The sequence below is a fragment of the Monomorium pharaonis genome, chromosome 7 (assembly GCF_013373865.1).
Source record: "Monomorium pharaonis isolate MP-MQ-018 chromosome 7, ASM1337386v2, whole genome shotgun sequence".
In the NCBI taxonomy this organism is placed as follows: Eukaryota; Metazoa; Arthropoda; class Insecta; order Hymenoptera; family Formicidae; genus Monomorium; species Monomorium pharaonis.
The window spans coordinates 18,377,425-18,393,211 of record NC_050473.1 but is presented as its reverse complement, the minus strand read 5'-3'; the positions used below and the strand labels follow the sequence as shown (position 1 = coordinate 18,393,211).

The 15,787-nt window shown below is 34.1% G+C and overlaps 1 protein-coding gene across 2 annotated transcripts in view; it reads right to left on the bottom strand.

Annotated features, from left to right (window-relative positions):
- Window positions 1-39: 39 nt before the first annotated feature.
- Window positions 40-15,787, bottom strand: part of LOC105828292 (protein cueball) — a 75,474-nt gene continuing 59,726 nt past the window's right edge. The window contains exons 2-8 of one of the 2 annotated variants that reach the window (XM_036290054.1): window positions 14,615-15,056; window positions 8,218-8,457; window positions 7,221-7,410; window positions 5,934-6,539; window positions 5,230-5,538; window positions 4,797-5,034; window positions 40-3,270 (exon numbers count right to left, since the gene is read on the bottom strand). In XM_036290054.1, the coding sequence (XP_036145947.1) occupies window positions 3,166-3,270; window positions 4,797-5,034; window positions 5,230-5,538; window positions 5,934-6,539; window positions 7,221-7,410; window positions 8,218-8,457; window positions 14,615-14,705 (1,779 nt within the window). In that variant the 5' untranslated portion in view covers window positions 14,706-15,056 and the 3' untranslated portion in view covers window positions 40-3,165. The remainder of the gene's footprint in view (window positions 3,271-4,796; window positions 5,035-5,229; window positions 5,539-5,933; window positions 6,540-7,220; window positions 7,411-8,217; window positions 8,458-14,614; window positions 15,057-15,787) is intronic. The other variant, XM_036290055.1, reaches the window with a different exon arrangement.

Genomic DNA, 15,787 nt, shown 5'->3' with positions numbered 1-15,787 from the left:
ATAAAATAAGATATACATAACAATAATACAATAATAATAAGAGATAATCCATTTTATTTCACTTTAATTTGTATACAATAGCAACCAGTATTATAACCATTGTAGAAAAATGCAAAATATGCAATATGTTACTTTCAAAATTATAAATAATTTTTTTAAACTTATTTATTTTCGTTTGATTACAATTTAAGTACGATTAATCGCATGTCCAGTTTAAGTACACAATTTAAAATACACAGTAAATTTTCGAATTTCTATGCAAAAAAATATAATATTCAAGATAGATATCAAGTGTTACGTGTGCTGAATATCATGTTTAAAATAACAGCTGAATATTTTTGCATAATTGTATTTCTAGTAAATTCGAGAAAATACTGCATATAATATATTTATCATCTCGAATAGATAACACAAAATTGTAAACATTTTGCATATTGTACATCATTACGGTTTTTTTTTCAGGAATATAACCCTTTCACCATAAATCCACTATCCCGTCTCTGGGGATGAGTGTGTGGGAGAGGGCTATTTTCCAAGTACAATATCGATACGTCGATCGCACAACTTTCATATATATATTTTTTTTTCTTCATATTTATAAATGTGTATATATATTATATGTATAGAGTCGGCAAATGTCGCAAATCTTTAGTACAAAATTATATAGTAGATTTAAAAAGCAAATATGACGATTTTTTTTAAGTAGCATCTATCGTATACAGGAACAAAAAGCATCGTCATGTACTGCGAATAATAATTTGTTGTCACAACGACAGGAACATTATTCCGTAACATAAAGAATAACATAAATCCTATAAATAAACAATTAAATGAACAACATAATAATCATTGGTTTGCTTTCTAATGTGATTAGAGTAAAAAATAAAGTTTTCTGTATTTAAAGTTTCCATATAACATCATAAAAGGTCTAATAATTATCTTAATTCAAAATATACGATAATTTCTGCAAACCAATAATATTGTACTCTGTTTTGTGTTATTATTAGAAAAATAACTTTGGTGTACGTAACGGATTGTACGCTGTAAATAACTGCTATGTATTATGACCAATTACGCAAAAATATGAATAAAAAGATTGAAATTTGCGATCATCCTCCTTAAAAATGAAAAAACCAAAATAAAATATATTTTAATGTACAAGTGCACCATTCGCTTCGTACACGTGACTTTCTATGTGCACTGTAACCACCATTGCACGTGATCTAAAATAATGGCCAATAATTATTTTTCGTTCTCGCTACAGTACAAAATTGGAAGAAAACAAGAAGACTTAAAAGTTGGCTCTGCGTTGCATCGATACAGAACAAAAATTTTCGAAGTTAAGTAAACGGAATATTGTTCTGCAATGAACGCTACAGATATCTTCAAATGATACCATTAAAAAAAAACGATCCTGACGGTTCTCGAAATTAGAAAAACTAAGAGTCGCAAATTTTATTGATGTATAAATGTCAAAATTACCAGAAATTCTTGGCAGAGTTTCATAGATCTGCAGTGTATTATATCACTGGGGACATTCGATATTCGAGTGGGGATTATTTATATGTATTGTGACTCTTTGAACGTTGTCCTATTTTCATCTAGTATACACCTTGTAATGTAACATATGTATACGTGTATTATATATATATTTAATTGTCTAGACAATGCCACATAAATTTTCGTATCACTACTATGAAATTTACGTCAGTGATAACGATTCCCGAGTTGAATTTAATTTTCAGCAGCAGTACAAATTCTCGTTAAAGTATCTTAAATGCGTAAAAGCACAATTCAACTCGAGATAGCTCATTCGTACATTCACAAATGTATGTACACGTATATACACGCGTATGTTGTACTTACAGTATGATAAAGAATGATCAGTGGTTGAACATGATTACGGAAATGCGAACGAAGTGAATTTATTTAATGGATTAACTAAAAAAATGGAGTCAGAGAGAGGCGTTTCGAATCGAGATATAAAGCTTTTGCGCGACAATATTCTCTTAAATGTGATATGATGAATATATGTAAATTCAAAGAATGGGGAATGAAGTTATCGAATTATGACTTGACGCGGTGAAATTACTGACACAATTACGTACTGTAAAATCCGTTGACGAACGGCTTAGTCAAAAAGTATTATAAGAGGATCATTTATCTCTGCGACGCCATATCGCGATCTAAATTTCTTTCAGGAATGTACTCATTGGTACTTTGAGCAACGATTAGAATTATCGCTTAAGGCAACTTTTGCACCCTTGTAACCGTGATTCCTCTCTTTTCCTTACTTTGTTCTCTCTTTCTCCTTTCCAATTTGCACACATTTAAGCTCGTCTAAATGATATAAGAAAAATGAACAAAAATATGAAATTTTCAAGAGTTGTTACAAAACTTTTCGTATCAGAACGTTGTATGATATATATCTAGATTATAAAGTTGTTTTAAACTGCGTGCGCATATTTTTCTTCGCTTGCTTGTCTCAAATACCGATTTCAATGTCGTCTTATCTTTTTCCATTGATAATACAATCTTATAAATTCAAAATTCTATATAATTCTGTCAAAAGTTATATATACCTATTATATATTAAATTAAAAATTTTGCAATATTGTTTTAAAAACAATTAAGAATTTAGTTATATATAAAGCACGCGCGCGCAAAGGTTTAAAAGAAATATAATTCGATAATACAATCAGAAATATTGTTTGTATCTTCGAATTGCAACATCGCGCGTTTTTATTTAAAACTTTAGCGTTGCTTCCGCACAAAAGAGAATGCGTTCGATAGATTTAGAGAAACGTGTAATGTCCAGCTTTGCAATTCCTAAAACAAATGTCTAATAACATTAAATGATTAATTTAATGACTACTAAGTGAAATGGTTCTAAAACACAGCCCTAATGTGTATGACGTATTAAGAAATAGGACTTTCTAAAAAGACCTTTGGTTTCCTTTTCCAAATTGGAGTAAAATCGTCGTCGATATAGCGCGCCCATGCGCATTCCATCAATACGGATGTTTTCAAACTTAACAACAATACTAAGGTTCGCCGCCGTATTATATACAGACGCGGGACGGTTCCGCGCAAATATGATCTCCGACGCGGTGTAGAACTCGTGCAGAGTTTTCGCCATTTCATGCGAGACGGGAGTAGCATGTGCTAGCACGAATTATCATCCATATTATCCAACAAGAAGTTCTTCTCTTCCTTTTTCTTACTATTGCTCCTTGACACGTCATTTCGTAATTTCGGTTCAAAACACGGCTGCAAAAGAACGAGAAATTACTCTGTTATCTACTTGACAATCAATGTTTTCTATTTTGCAAAATTGACAAAATAAACTGAGGAATTCTCATTTAAATTGGTGCAAATTTAAAAACTTGACATGCAGCAAAATTTACTTCTCAAATAAATCAAACCATAATTGTGTAATATTTGTCAGTAATCGAAAAATATTAGTTATTAAAGCATTAGAAGCGTCTTTGTAGGAAGTCTTATTCTTAATATAATCGTCGTTTTTTAAAGTAAAAACAGATTTATATCGTGTTATATCGTGTTTTAGAACTGCGCGCGAAAAAAACAAATTTATAATCGTTGACATTATCATACAATTAACATCGTACGAGGCATTACCATTGATATACACAGACAAATCATTGAGAATTACAGTTCCAATTTAACCGATTGCTAAATCGGAATGTAAACAGATCCAGTCTTAGCATAATTCGATCGTTGACATTGCAAATCTACACATAAAGACAAAAACCGTGCTCATAAAGAAGATAGTTTAATTTAACCTTGCTCTTTCTTTAATTATGTTTTAAGATAATAAAGTAATTAATGTCAATTTTTTTCCATTGGTAAAATTCTGAAAATATATAATTGTAAAATTGAATAAAACAACAAGCCTATAAAGAGTTTTATAATGCATGTAGAATAATTGGCAATCATATTTACTCCCATTCATGATTAATATGAATTTTTCACAATCGTACAAAAAGTTTATAAAATCAACAAAGTATAAAATTGTTGATGAAAAATAATTAAATAAAAATAAGTATAGATAAGAGATAAATACATGATATAACAGTCTACTGTATGCAATATAAGTTCGACAAGATTATAACCGTATTGCATATGCATTTAATCAAAAAGTGATCGTGCGTACTTCATGTAAAAAGTTGAATAAGATAATTTAAATAATAAATAATTAAAAGAATTAATCACGATTAATACTATGCAATACTAATGCAATACTGTTCTGTCAGTTTAAAATGTTTTCAAGGAGACAGTTATGAAGTAGTATGTAATGAGAATGATTTCTCTTTTTTTTTTTGACTGAGAGATATACGCAAAAATGAGAACAAATTTTTAGGCAGAGAAATGACTTAAAAAATCATATTCGTAACAAACTAATTTGATATTTTCCTCGTAAAATAACAACATAAAAGCCCGTCTAAGTAAAAATAATAATGGCGTTGAAAAAAAATATTTTATTGTATTTTTAGATTCTTTAAGTTAAGAAACGTCGTAAAATTTAAATTACGTTCCTGTCAATCAGGCTAAAGTTTTTTTTTTCTATTAACTTATCATAATTACTTATCGTAATTAATATTAATGCAATAACCGCGCATTGCAAGGAGTTATAATTTTCGCCTCCGCAGCAAAGTGCGAAACGCAAGGAGGACGGGCATAGCGAGATTCGGCTTCAAGTTTCTTTAGCATCAGCAGAGTTAACGCGACGCACGCTATTAATTACATGGGGCGTTTTTAGATGGCATATCACTCACAGTTTCGCAGATATTCATGTTGCAGCAATTTTCTATGGTAATTTCGCACGGATTGTCTGGCCGAGATGTGAGAGGCGTAACGCCTTTACCGACCACGTAGTGCCTTTTGATTCGCGGTCGCCTCCGTAATTTGTTCACATAGTAACTGAGTATGGCGACTATTACAAGAAACAGACCGCTGAGGGCTCCGAATATCGGTAACAGCATACCGTTATGAAAACTATCGCTAAGCGTACACCTGTTGATATAATGCGATATTAATGTACTGCATTTGTGTATACTATATAAATTGCCTTAAAATTGCATGTTTTATCTGAACAGATAATTTTATTAAAAACTAATATTAATATTTTTAATTGTAATCTTTAAATTTCTAATTTCTTTTCTATTACGTTTGTTATTAAATATTAGAATATTTTTTTACAAAACATACTTGCACGAGGTCATGTTGTTAGGTAATCCGACGCGACTGCTCGCACAGATCTCTGCAAAGTCGTTCAACTCTTCACATCGAGTCCCTTTGGAATATTTACAGCTACAAAATGGTTTTCCATCTCGGACGGAACATTCGCCGTCATGAAGGCAGTAATCATTGCAAACGTCCCTTTCACAGCGGGCACCACTAAACGTGCCCGTGCATTTACATTCGGGAAGTCCGCGTTGATTTATAGTACATGTACCATAGAGGCAGTAATTGTGACAAGAAAGTGAGAAAGAAATTTCGCAAAAGGATCCAGTGAACCTGCAAGAATTATACAAATTTTCAAATTGCTTAAATGTAGAAATATTTACCTAATTTAATGGATTATTTATTTATGAAATTCTTTATGTAATTGTATATATAGATAAATTTATTGAAAATTTATACAATAAAAATTAAATTAAAATTTAATATTAGTTTATACATCACTATTTCATTTTTGTTATAAAATTTTATTTAAATATAATTAAATTCTTTTCTGAAAAAGCTGCGATCAAGTTTGATTTCATTCAAAATGCTAAATTTCTATCAATATAAATTTATACAATATAAAATAATTTTTATATAAACAAAATTTATATATATTAAAATTTATCTCAGTAACATTTATTCAATAATTTGTTTGCATGCTCTCTCACCCTTCTCAAACTACTTACCCTTCTTTACATCTGCATGTATTGTCTGTTTTGTTCAGATATCCGTCGTTTAGGCAGTTTTTGGAGCTATTGATGGTCACATCCGGTTTCTCTGTGATTAGATAGGACGGTACAGGTTGTACAGGAAGCACCGATAGATGTGGCTCCTTCTTTATCGTCGCGCAATCGATCCGACGGACGTTATCGCGCGTCACGATACCAGCCGGAGAGAGATGATGCTTCCTGGGATCGTCATATGACACAAACTTGATCAAATTATCTTCAGCCTTAGTATTCTTTGGCATAGCCCAGACCGTACTGGACACCGGATCGGACCAATATATCGACTCGTTATCCACCGCCAGATAAATCGGCTGCTGATGATTCTGTTGGAGCAATAACTCCCGCTGGCTACCATCCAGATTACTGCGCCCGATGTTGAAGGGGACACCCTCGGCGTCATCAATCCAGTAGAGCTTCTGCTCCGCGTGGTCGATCGCGACTGCCACGGGCTCGTAGAAGCTCTTAATCAATGTCCGATTGATGACAACTGTCCGATCACTACCATCGAGATTAGAATACTCGATGCTGGGATGCGACTTGTTGCTGTTCGTCCAGTATATGCGGCTGAAGAAATTAGCTTCGATTAGCGTCAATTATCTATCGTTTCTTTTCCATCTTCGGTTCGGTACCAGAAGAACACGAAGTAAATATGAGAAATTTATTTCGTGTTAATAATGCATATTAATCATGCATATTAAAGAGTAAATTTCATTCGATATATAAATTCGTAAAAATATAAAATTTTTATAAAGATTTCAACTATGTAATAATATTTCTTGTTTTTTTGCAGAATATAATAAATATTGCTGTATAAAAGATTTCTTTGATAACATAAAATGGACAAGCGATCAAAATATTTTAAGCTAGAGAAACATCTTTTCCAAGCACACATTTTCAGCTGCGCTATTATTATTTTTTTCTATTTTGTTATAAAGTATTCGCTGACAATGCGAGATGGATAAATGTATTATTGCTGCGACAGCTATCCGTATGGAATTTATTCCTGGACTTTACTTTTTTTCGTTTTGTTTCAATGTAATATGGATAATTTTGTATCATATAATATTAATTTATATTCATGATATGAAAGATACCAATTAAATTATCTGACATTTTTTCGTGATTTTTATTAATATTCTAAATTTTTTATAATTTCCATGACCGTTTGACATTTTTCGACTGTACGAATGGGTCAGCGGATGAGAGAGATAATCCTCCTGACGCAGGACATTGTAAATGGCACACCTATTACACACGTCGAGGGCGATGCCACGTGGACTGTTCCCGGTGAGATTGTGCAGGACGACAGGATCGCCCGGTTTACTTTCCCGCGGTATGTGCATCTTCGCGATGATGTCCTTTACGGGGTCAACCCAGAACAGAGTGCGCGACGACGTGTCGAAAACCATTCCATCAACGTGCATTCTGTTCTCTTCTACACACAAACAATTTAATCTGATGTAACAACCACGTAAAGATATCCCATAAATCTTCTTTACATCTCACGGTAAACACGCATTTACTTCGAGTGACTTCGGCAACAGATTTCCAAGGAGAAAGATACGCACGAATTTTTCAATGTTAATTTATGTATCTTTGTTATGACATTTTAGAGATTGTGTTCCTTCACGAAAGAAATGAAAAATAAAAAGTCCTCAATACGTAATCAATGATACTAGTCGTGAAAAAACTCACGCGATAAATCTTTCCGATTTACAATTATGTCATTGACATAAATGACAAAAGTGACAAAAAAAAACGTAAATTAAAGTAAATAACTCTCCGTATATCTCTCCGTATAACTCTCAATAAAACCGGTTTAGTTGGATCGCGTAAATGCCTATGAAACACACAGCAAATTTCGTGGAATTTTTTAAAAATTCGCCTTATCAAGCAAAAGCGATTTTGACATTTGTGTAAACGTAGATCGCAAGAATCGCGTTCGCGTGAATTTTGATAACTTCTGCATTTTTTCATTTTCGTATTACAACAAACTCGTGGGTAAATATACGATTAATTAATCAGTGAAAGAAAGAATAATTTCTCAGATATATAACACATATTTTATAAATATAATCATTAAATATAATAAGCAAATTTTATGTAGACAAACAATGATAACTAGAGCAAAAAAAATTATGAATTTTTTTCAAATATTTTTAAAAATATCTGCGAGAATGTTAGAGAGGATTTGCCCGCGTTATAATAATTGCAAAAATTAATATGCGCATTCTGTACTTACTCTTCAACAGAGGGGTTGAGACAAAATTTGCCTCAGGAAGGAGGAATATAGACACGTTGCTAAATGTAGACACATTCTTCCCTTCTTTCTTCTTGCTTACGTCAGACAGATACATTGTTCGAGTAGTGTCGTCGTACGTTATTCCAGCCAATTCAACGGCTTCGTCGATGCCAGCGATGTCCATAGATGTACCGTTACGCGCGAAATACTCGATTTCGTTACCGATCGCCACGGCCACGTCTGCAGGAAGAAGAATCCTAGTTTGAAATTTGATCTTAAGAAAGTGGATTAATAAGTTGAATATCAGATGTCTGATATAATACAAGAAATAAGAAGAAATGTCATTTTTCGGTCAAAGCAAATCTTGGCGCTTAATAATAATTTCATATCTATTATTAAAAACATATTCTAATTTCTAGTTACAAACTGCGTGCTTACAAGCATCTTAAATCTTTTGAGCAATAAGTTTACAGTATAATATTTTAAAATATTTCAACATTGTTTGCTAAATTTAACGATTAAATTAATTTTCAGCTTCAGATATTTTTAGCTTTATACGAGTGCGTTTTAAGTATTCTGATAATCATATCGGTATTCGCATGATCCGCTTTAAAAAATAAATTAGCCGATTTCAGTTGAATAAAGCTAGATTTAAAGTTCCAAGAATGATAATAGAAATTAAACAAACAATTCATTTTAATTAATCAAATTTTATTTATAAATTAGAAAAAATTTGTATTGTTTTTGCGAATTTGCTTGAATGAATAGCAAAAAGATCGCAATTTAATTTATAAATCATTACTCTTGAACTCTTATCATCAATTAGTCAGAAAGTAATTTAGATCGTAATTCGTTATTGTGATTATGTAATCATTGTGTCAAGTGAACCTTGTGCAGCGCTCAATATCAGCGATAACGCGGTATCGAAGAAAAATACTTTCGTGGCGATGTATTTTCGCGTTAATTCTCGTGGAACTACGATCGCACGTCGCACGCCACTTGAGAATCTGTAGCATTTCTCGCACAAAACGTTTACGCTTTGATCTATTATATTTATCGAATATTTATATACAAAAAATGTCTACAAAATTTATAAAAAATTACCGCAAACAGCGTTATCTACTAATACTGTGTGATATATAAACGAATTCTAGCATGTTTTTCTCATGATATTTGTTTCAACAGGGTTCACATTAATGAACATTAAATATGAACATTAAATGAATAGGCAGATGCATTTTCTAAGTGCTAATATCGGGACTGTAAAAAATGCCGTAAATTCGTAAAGAACTATCATCGTACAATCTTTTTAACATAACAAAAATTCTTTTCGTTGCACTATATGTTGTATCCTCATTACCGAATAACTTTTAAGTCATAATAACTAGAAATAAAACTTGACAACAATGATAAAGCTTATTTTAAGTGTTGGATAATGGAAGCAAATGGACTTGCTTACTTTGTAAATTTACCATGCATTCTCAAGCGATAAACGAAAACGTGGAAATGGATTTTTACTGTGTCATGTTGTATGCATATTGTAATCGATGGTTGCGATATGTTTAATGAGTTAGATAAACGACAAGAAATGACAGAGCAGGAATGAAAGAGAGACAAAACTAAATAACTTCTTAAGTGTTGCATTTCCGCGTTATCTACTTCGTGCACGTAGACATGCAATTCGATAAGATATCGTGGTAGTGTATTTTTTACTGTTAGACAATAAGTTTGTTCTTCTTAACTAAAATTCTGACTCTTTTCCAACAAAAAATAAAAGACAAGACAAAGATGAAACATACAAGTACTAATTGTAAAAAAATTTATATTATTATATTATTATATTTATAGTTTTATGTAACCATGTAAATTGCTATTAGTTATTGTCACTAGATAATTAGTAAGCGAATGTTAAAAAATATTACAGTCACAATAATTGATTGAATTTATTATAAAAACGTTAATTTTATTTTTACTATCCGTATCTCTCTTGAGAGATATTTTACTACATTAATATTTAAAATTGTTATAATACATAGTAAAATTTTGTTAATTATAGTATTGATAGAACTTTTCCGGTACAGCTAAAAAACCTGATCTGAAGTATCCCTTAGGAAAATTTACTTTAAATGAAGTTAAAGTTTTCAAAATTACCTTACAAATCTAAAAGTTTACTGAAGAAATTTTTAGGTAATTTAAAGTATTTAAAAGATTAATCTAAAGTAATTCAAGTCTTATCCCAAAGGATAAAGCTTCGCATTATGAAACCTACAGTTTGTCGAACAACAATCGAGAGCATGCACTGCGAGCTTATTTGACAGATTGACGCAATGCATCAAGGAAATTGTCGGGGAAACGTCCGTGTTGTCTTGCACAAGAATTATCACGCGTCAGCGTAAATCAGTCTCTCGGGATTCATCTGATTTTTATAGATTATCTTGCTTCTTTTTTTCGCAGAAAGTTGTCAAGTCATAACGGAAAAGTAACGCGGTCACGCCCGCGATCAGTGTTATCGCGAGATGAGCGATAATTATTTTGACGATTTCTTCGCTCCAGTGTCAAAACAATTATCATAACGAAATTAATAGAGTATTTGCGACCATTCAGATCAATTGATACAAAAGTGTATTCAACACCACAAACGATGCACGATTTATTAACATTAAATGCGCAATATTCCCTCCCCCTTTCTCTCTCTTTCTCTCTCTCTCTCTCTCTCTCTCTCTCTCTCTCTCTCTCTCTCTCTCTCTCTCTCTCGCTCTCTCTCTCTGACGCTCATTGTAATTAAAATAAAGCGACATGTTTTCCGAGGACAGAAATAATAGACAGAAATAATTTTCAGCATGAAAAGCTTGACTTTTAATAGCAATAAAAGAGAGATATATATAATGCTTTATTACTATTTTGCATCCCAATGTTTTCCAGTTTTTTTCATATTCCGGAACTTGAAATCATAAATAATATCGTGCTCATTATCGTTTATATGCACATCAGATTTAATAACTGTCCGATTGTAATTAAGTTACCGTGTGAGCCAAACAAATCTGTTTCTCTTCTTCATACCGGTTTGTTATGCAGAATGCACTGCAAAATGTCGTAGACGTCGCGGCCGATCCTTAATGCGGCCTCCTTTGATTATATATTATGAATTACTTATTTGTCCTGTCGAGTTATAACGTAACGTCGTTAAAAATCTATACTTGGGGTATACTAAAAATATCTTATTATCCGAATTATTTGATGAATCTTGCACAGAGATACAGATTTCTTTAGATTTAATAAAATTCATTAGAAACAAAGAAATATATGCTTTGGAATAATCGAACAAAATGATTTATTAAATTAAAGAAAATCTTTTTCTCTCTGTGTGTGTGTGTGTTCGAACTTGATATATATCGGCTAGCAAATCGTATACCCAAGACAAATATTATTACATAGTAAAAAATATTTTGTATTTATGTTAACATCAATCTTTGTTAAAATTTTTATTTTAAAATTCAACACATTTTCCTGTTACTTTAACATATTGCTGTTGTTTTAATTCAAGTGAAGTATTAAATCATTAGAATAACTGAAAAAGTGTAAAAATAACGTAATGTGCACGTATTTTTAATTTTACACAATAAACATGTTCCTTATTTTCAGTGACAGAATTTATCTGTTAAAATTGGTTAAAAAAAATGTTGAATTTATTCCATAATATAAGAATAACTGTTATTTCTCGACGTAATGTCGTGATATGTTACATTAACATTATACTAGTGTTAAATAACATATTACATGTGTTGCTTTGATATAATTTTCTCATAAAATTGTTTCCATAAAAATTACGTCGAGTTATAAAATTTACATTTATTTTTATGTTAAAGTATAACATAATATTTATGTTGCTACTTAACATAAAATATATGAAATTAACAGAAAAATTTATGTGGGCCGTTTGGGATGGTTTTCGACGAGTACTTGGAATGTCATTATTCCAAAAAGTAATTTTCCTGCGATGTGAGAGACGTGATATCATTTGGAGCGCAAATTCCCGTACGCAGTAAAAAAATTATGTTAAATTCAATAAATTTTTTTGCAGAATTATTTTTTGGAATAATGACATACCGAGTACTCGTCGTTTATCGATAGTGTTTTTCAGCAGGCTTCGCAAAATCCGCGACTCCGCGGAATTACTCGTCTAGAAACATGCGCAGAGCTTCTTGAACCAGTTACCGCGCCGCTGGAAGGCAAAATGGAAATTAGGCACGTGTTTCGTAACGCGTCGTCTTATTTACACGTCTCAAGTTCATTCATTTTTTTCTGCCTTATTTTTCTCGTACGATAGAGCATACGTGACATTCTGCACATACATAAAAAAAATTTCGCTCAAGCGAAAAGATTGTTGCACACGAAACGGCGCAATAATTTTTATTTACATATCTTCTGTTTGCCAAAAGAAATATTCGCCGATAATACATCATTATTCATGCAGCGAATCAAAAAGAAGTGTGTCTAGCCGCCGAAATAATCGTGTGATTTCTTTCGAGACTAATCAATCATCTTCGAGACTGCGAGATGATCAAGCATACTTGACTCTGTTTACAATTTTAGTCTTAATAATTAAAAAAAATATATATATATATTTTAATCGCATACATATAGATAAGAAAGGGGGAGAGAGAAAAGGAGAAATCGAATCGGCGCGCGTCAAGAAGAAATTCTAAATCATAATTAATTAACTCTATTTATAACTGTCAGGCTCAGTAACTTAAAATATATATTAATGTATATATTAATAATCGTATAACACATAGATCAATCGAGATATAATTTAAAAAGAGAAAGAGAGAAACTGGCGCCATGCAAGGAGGAAATTCAAGATCGTGTAAATAATTGCGTCTCGAGACGCGGATAATCCCCGATTACGTAATATTATTATTTATATTATCACGCGTGGTCCGCACGACTTTGATCTTTGATAGCTGATGCCTTTTCTAAAGCGTGTTAGCGCCAACGTTCAAATGCACATACCACATTGCGTATCGATTATCCTATGCGTATTAACAACGCAACGAGATGGGAATGAACCCTCGACCCCGGATTTTTAAGTGATCTCGATTGATTTCTATTGTACACGCTCTTCCCCTTCTCCCCCCCCCTCTCTCTCTCTCTCCTAATTATTTATTGAATTGTCACTTAGTTTTTCTTTTTCTAAGCATCTTCTTAAATCTAATACGTTATGTAATATTATATCTATTTCTTTTTTTCTGTTTTCTACCTCACATTCTTTCTGCTGCTAATTTTATTGTTATTTTAAAAAAATTATTTTATAGGTGTGTTACCAGAGGATCTGCCTACACTGTAAAAAATTTTTGTAAAATTACAATTATAATAGTGGGTAATTTTGAGACCAACTATAATAGTTGTAAATTTGTATATAAATTTCGCAATAATTTCTTAAATCGTTTTTTACACTTGTGTATACACCGTAAACAAGACATATTAAATTATTTTTACTTGTATACTGCAAAATTATGGACACGAGAAAATTTACAACTATTATAGTTGGTCTCAAAATTACCCACTATTATAGTTGTAATTTTACAAAAATTTTTTACAGTGTAGAAGTGTAATAAACGTCCAATTTCTTTCTCTCTCTCTCTCTCTCTCCCTCTCTCTCACGTTGCCAGAAATCAGAAACTGGCTCAAGGTACACGATATAGTCGCTTTCCATTTCCCGTTACCGCGAATGAGATAAGGTCGTGGGGTCGTGCCGGTCAATATGCCTCGCGAAGAAACGGGCCGAGCGAATCCCGAAACGTCGTCGCCGCGGGGAATTCCCCCTCGCGTAGAAGCGACGAACGCACCGAATTTCCATGACCTCCGACATCGACATTGAAACGTGACGAGGACCTCGCGACGATCTCCGCCCGTTCCCCCGCTACCCCCCATTGGCAACGCGGGCGCGCGTCCGTCAACCCCCCCGGCTGTGACATTCGTTACGTAAAACAGGTGTAAAGGGCAATTGGGAAGGCTATTCGGGCGCGGGCGGCCGCCGCCGTCGTTCGGTGTCGGCGTCTTCGGCTCGCGCCTCGCTTTCGCGCGCAAAGAACGGCTATAGGCGCGCGAGAGCGAGAGCGCGTGGTACGCGCGCGCGCGCCAAAGTGGCGTACGTGACGGGCTGCCGCGGGTGAATGGAGTCGGCGCCCGTGCACCAACACGCGGCCGCGCGTACGGACACGGGGCCGGCGATTGGTAGTGGTTGGCGCGCGTACGTGCGCGCGCCCGGCGGCCCGATATTCGATCCCCGGCCCGGTCGCGTAAATCGCGCAATACGTTTACCGGCACGGGGGAATAATCCCGTCACCTGGTCGCAACTCCGTCTCTCTCTGTCATCACTGATGACTTTGCTTACCCCAGGACCGGGCGTACGTCCACGAGGCGCAGACCACGAGGAGCAGCGTCAGGAGAAGGTGGTGTCGCGTCGTCGTCACGGCGGGGATCATGACTGGCAGTCGTTCGGCATTCGCGTGGACCGATCGTGGATGACGGGAGCACGGGGCACGGGCGACACGGAGCGCGTAAATATCTCACTCTGGCCTCTCCGGCGAGCGCACCGGGGGTGCATGCGTCGACACGCGTCCTCACTCCGTGGCGGCCGTGCGCGAACTGACCGAGGAGGTCGGTCGCGCGCGCCGCGCGACTCCGCTCCGCTCCGAATCGGCGGCGCCGGCGACACGCGCGCAGCGCGCAGTGCCGTGGCCGCCGAATAGAGAAATCATTTCGAATCATTCGTCTCGGCTGGTTCCCGCTCTTGTTAATTGTCAAGAGCAATTGCTGCCTCGGCTTATTATGCACTAAAGACAAAAAAAAAAAAAAAAGATCTTGTAATCTCAACAAAAATTATACATGTGTCAATTTAAATGACGGAAGTGGAATTTGCAATTTCTATACGTGACAGCCAAAATTCTAGCAGATACAAAAATTAGCGGTACATTTTAATTGTGACATCGAGAGATCTGTCTGTATCAGCGAAAAGATTTTTGGAATGTAGAAACGCGATATTTATACAAATTTTATAATTATATATATTATATTATACAAAAACGTGTATTTTACATACTAAACTCTTTCGCTAACACTGTAATAGCACTGTAAATAAGTAACTCAAGTGGCATCAACTTTTATAACAATAAATAACTTTTGACGCCAGAAACAGTCAAGATTTTTGCATTCGTCCAATATTATATAAATATTACATAACAGAGTGGCATGTCGCTAAAATATTTTTAACGAATCCATTAATTCTGCGATCGGAAATCTTAATTTATTCAAGATTATTGTTTTACGTATTCTGATTTTAACCTTTTCAGAAAAACTTTTTTTTTTAATTTGGTGCCTTTTTCTCTTCATAAAAATTTTTTGGTCATAAATTGGTCATAATTTTATTTTTTATATTACGATCACCTAATCACTATGGAGAGAGTGTGTGTTATCAAGCGTTTTATAATATGCTCTTCAGCTGTGCCAAGGTCTGAATCGAATGAATTGTTCGCAAGGAATCACAGGTCATGGGCAGATCATTCTG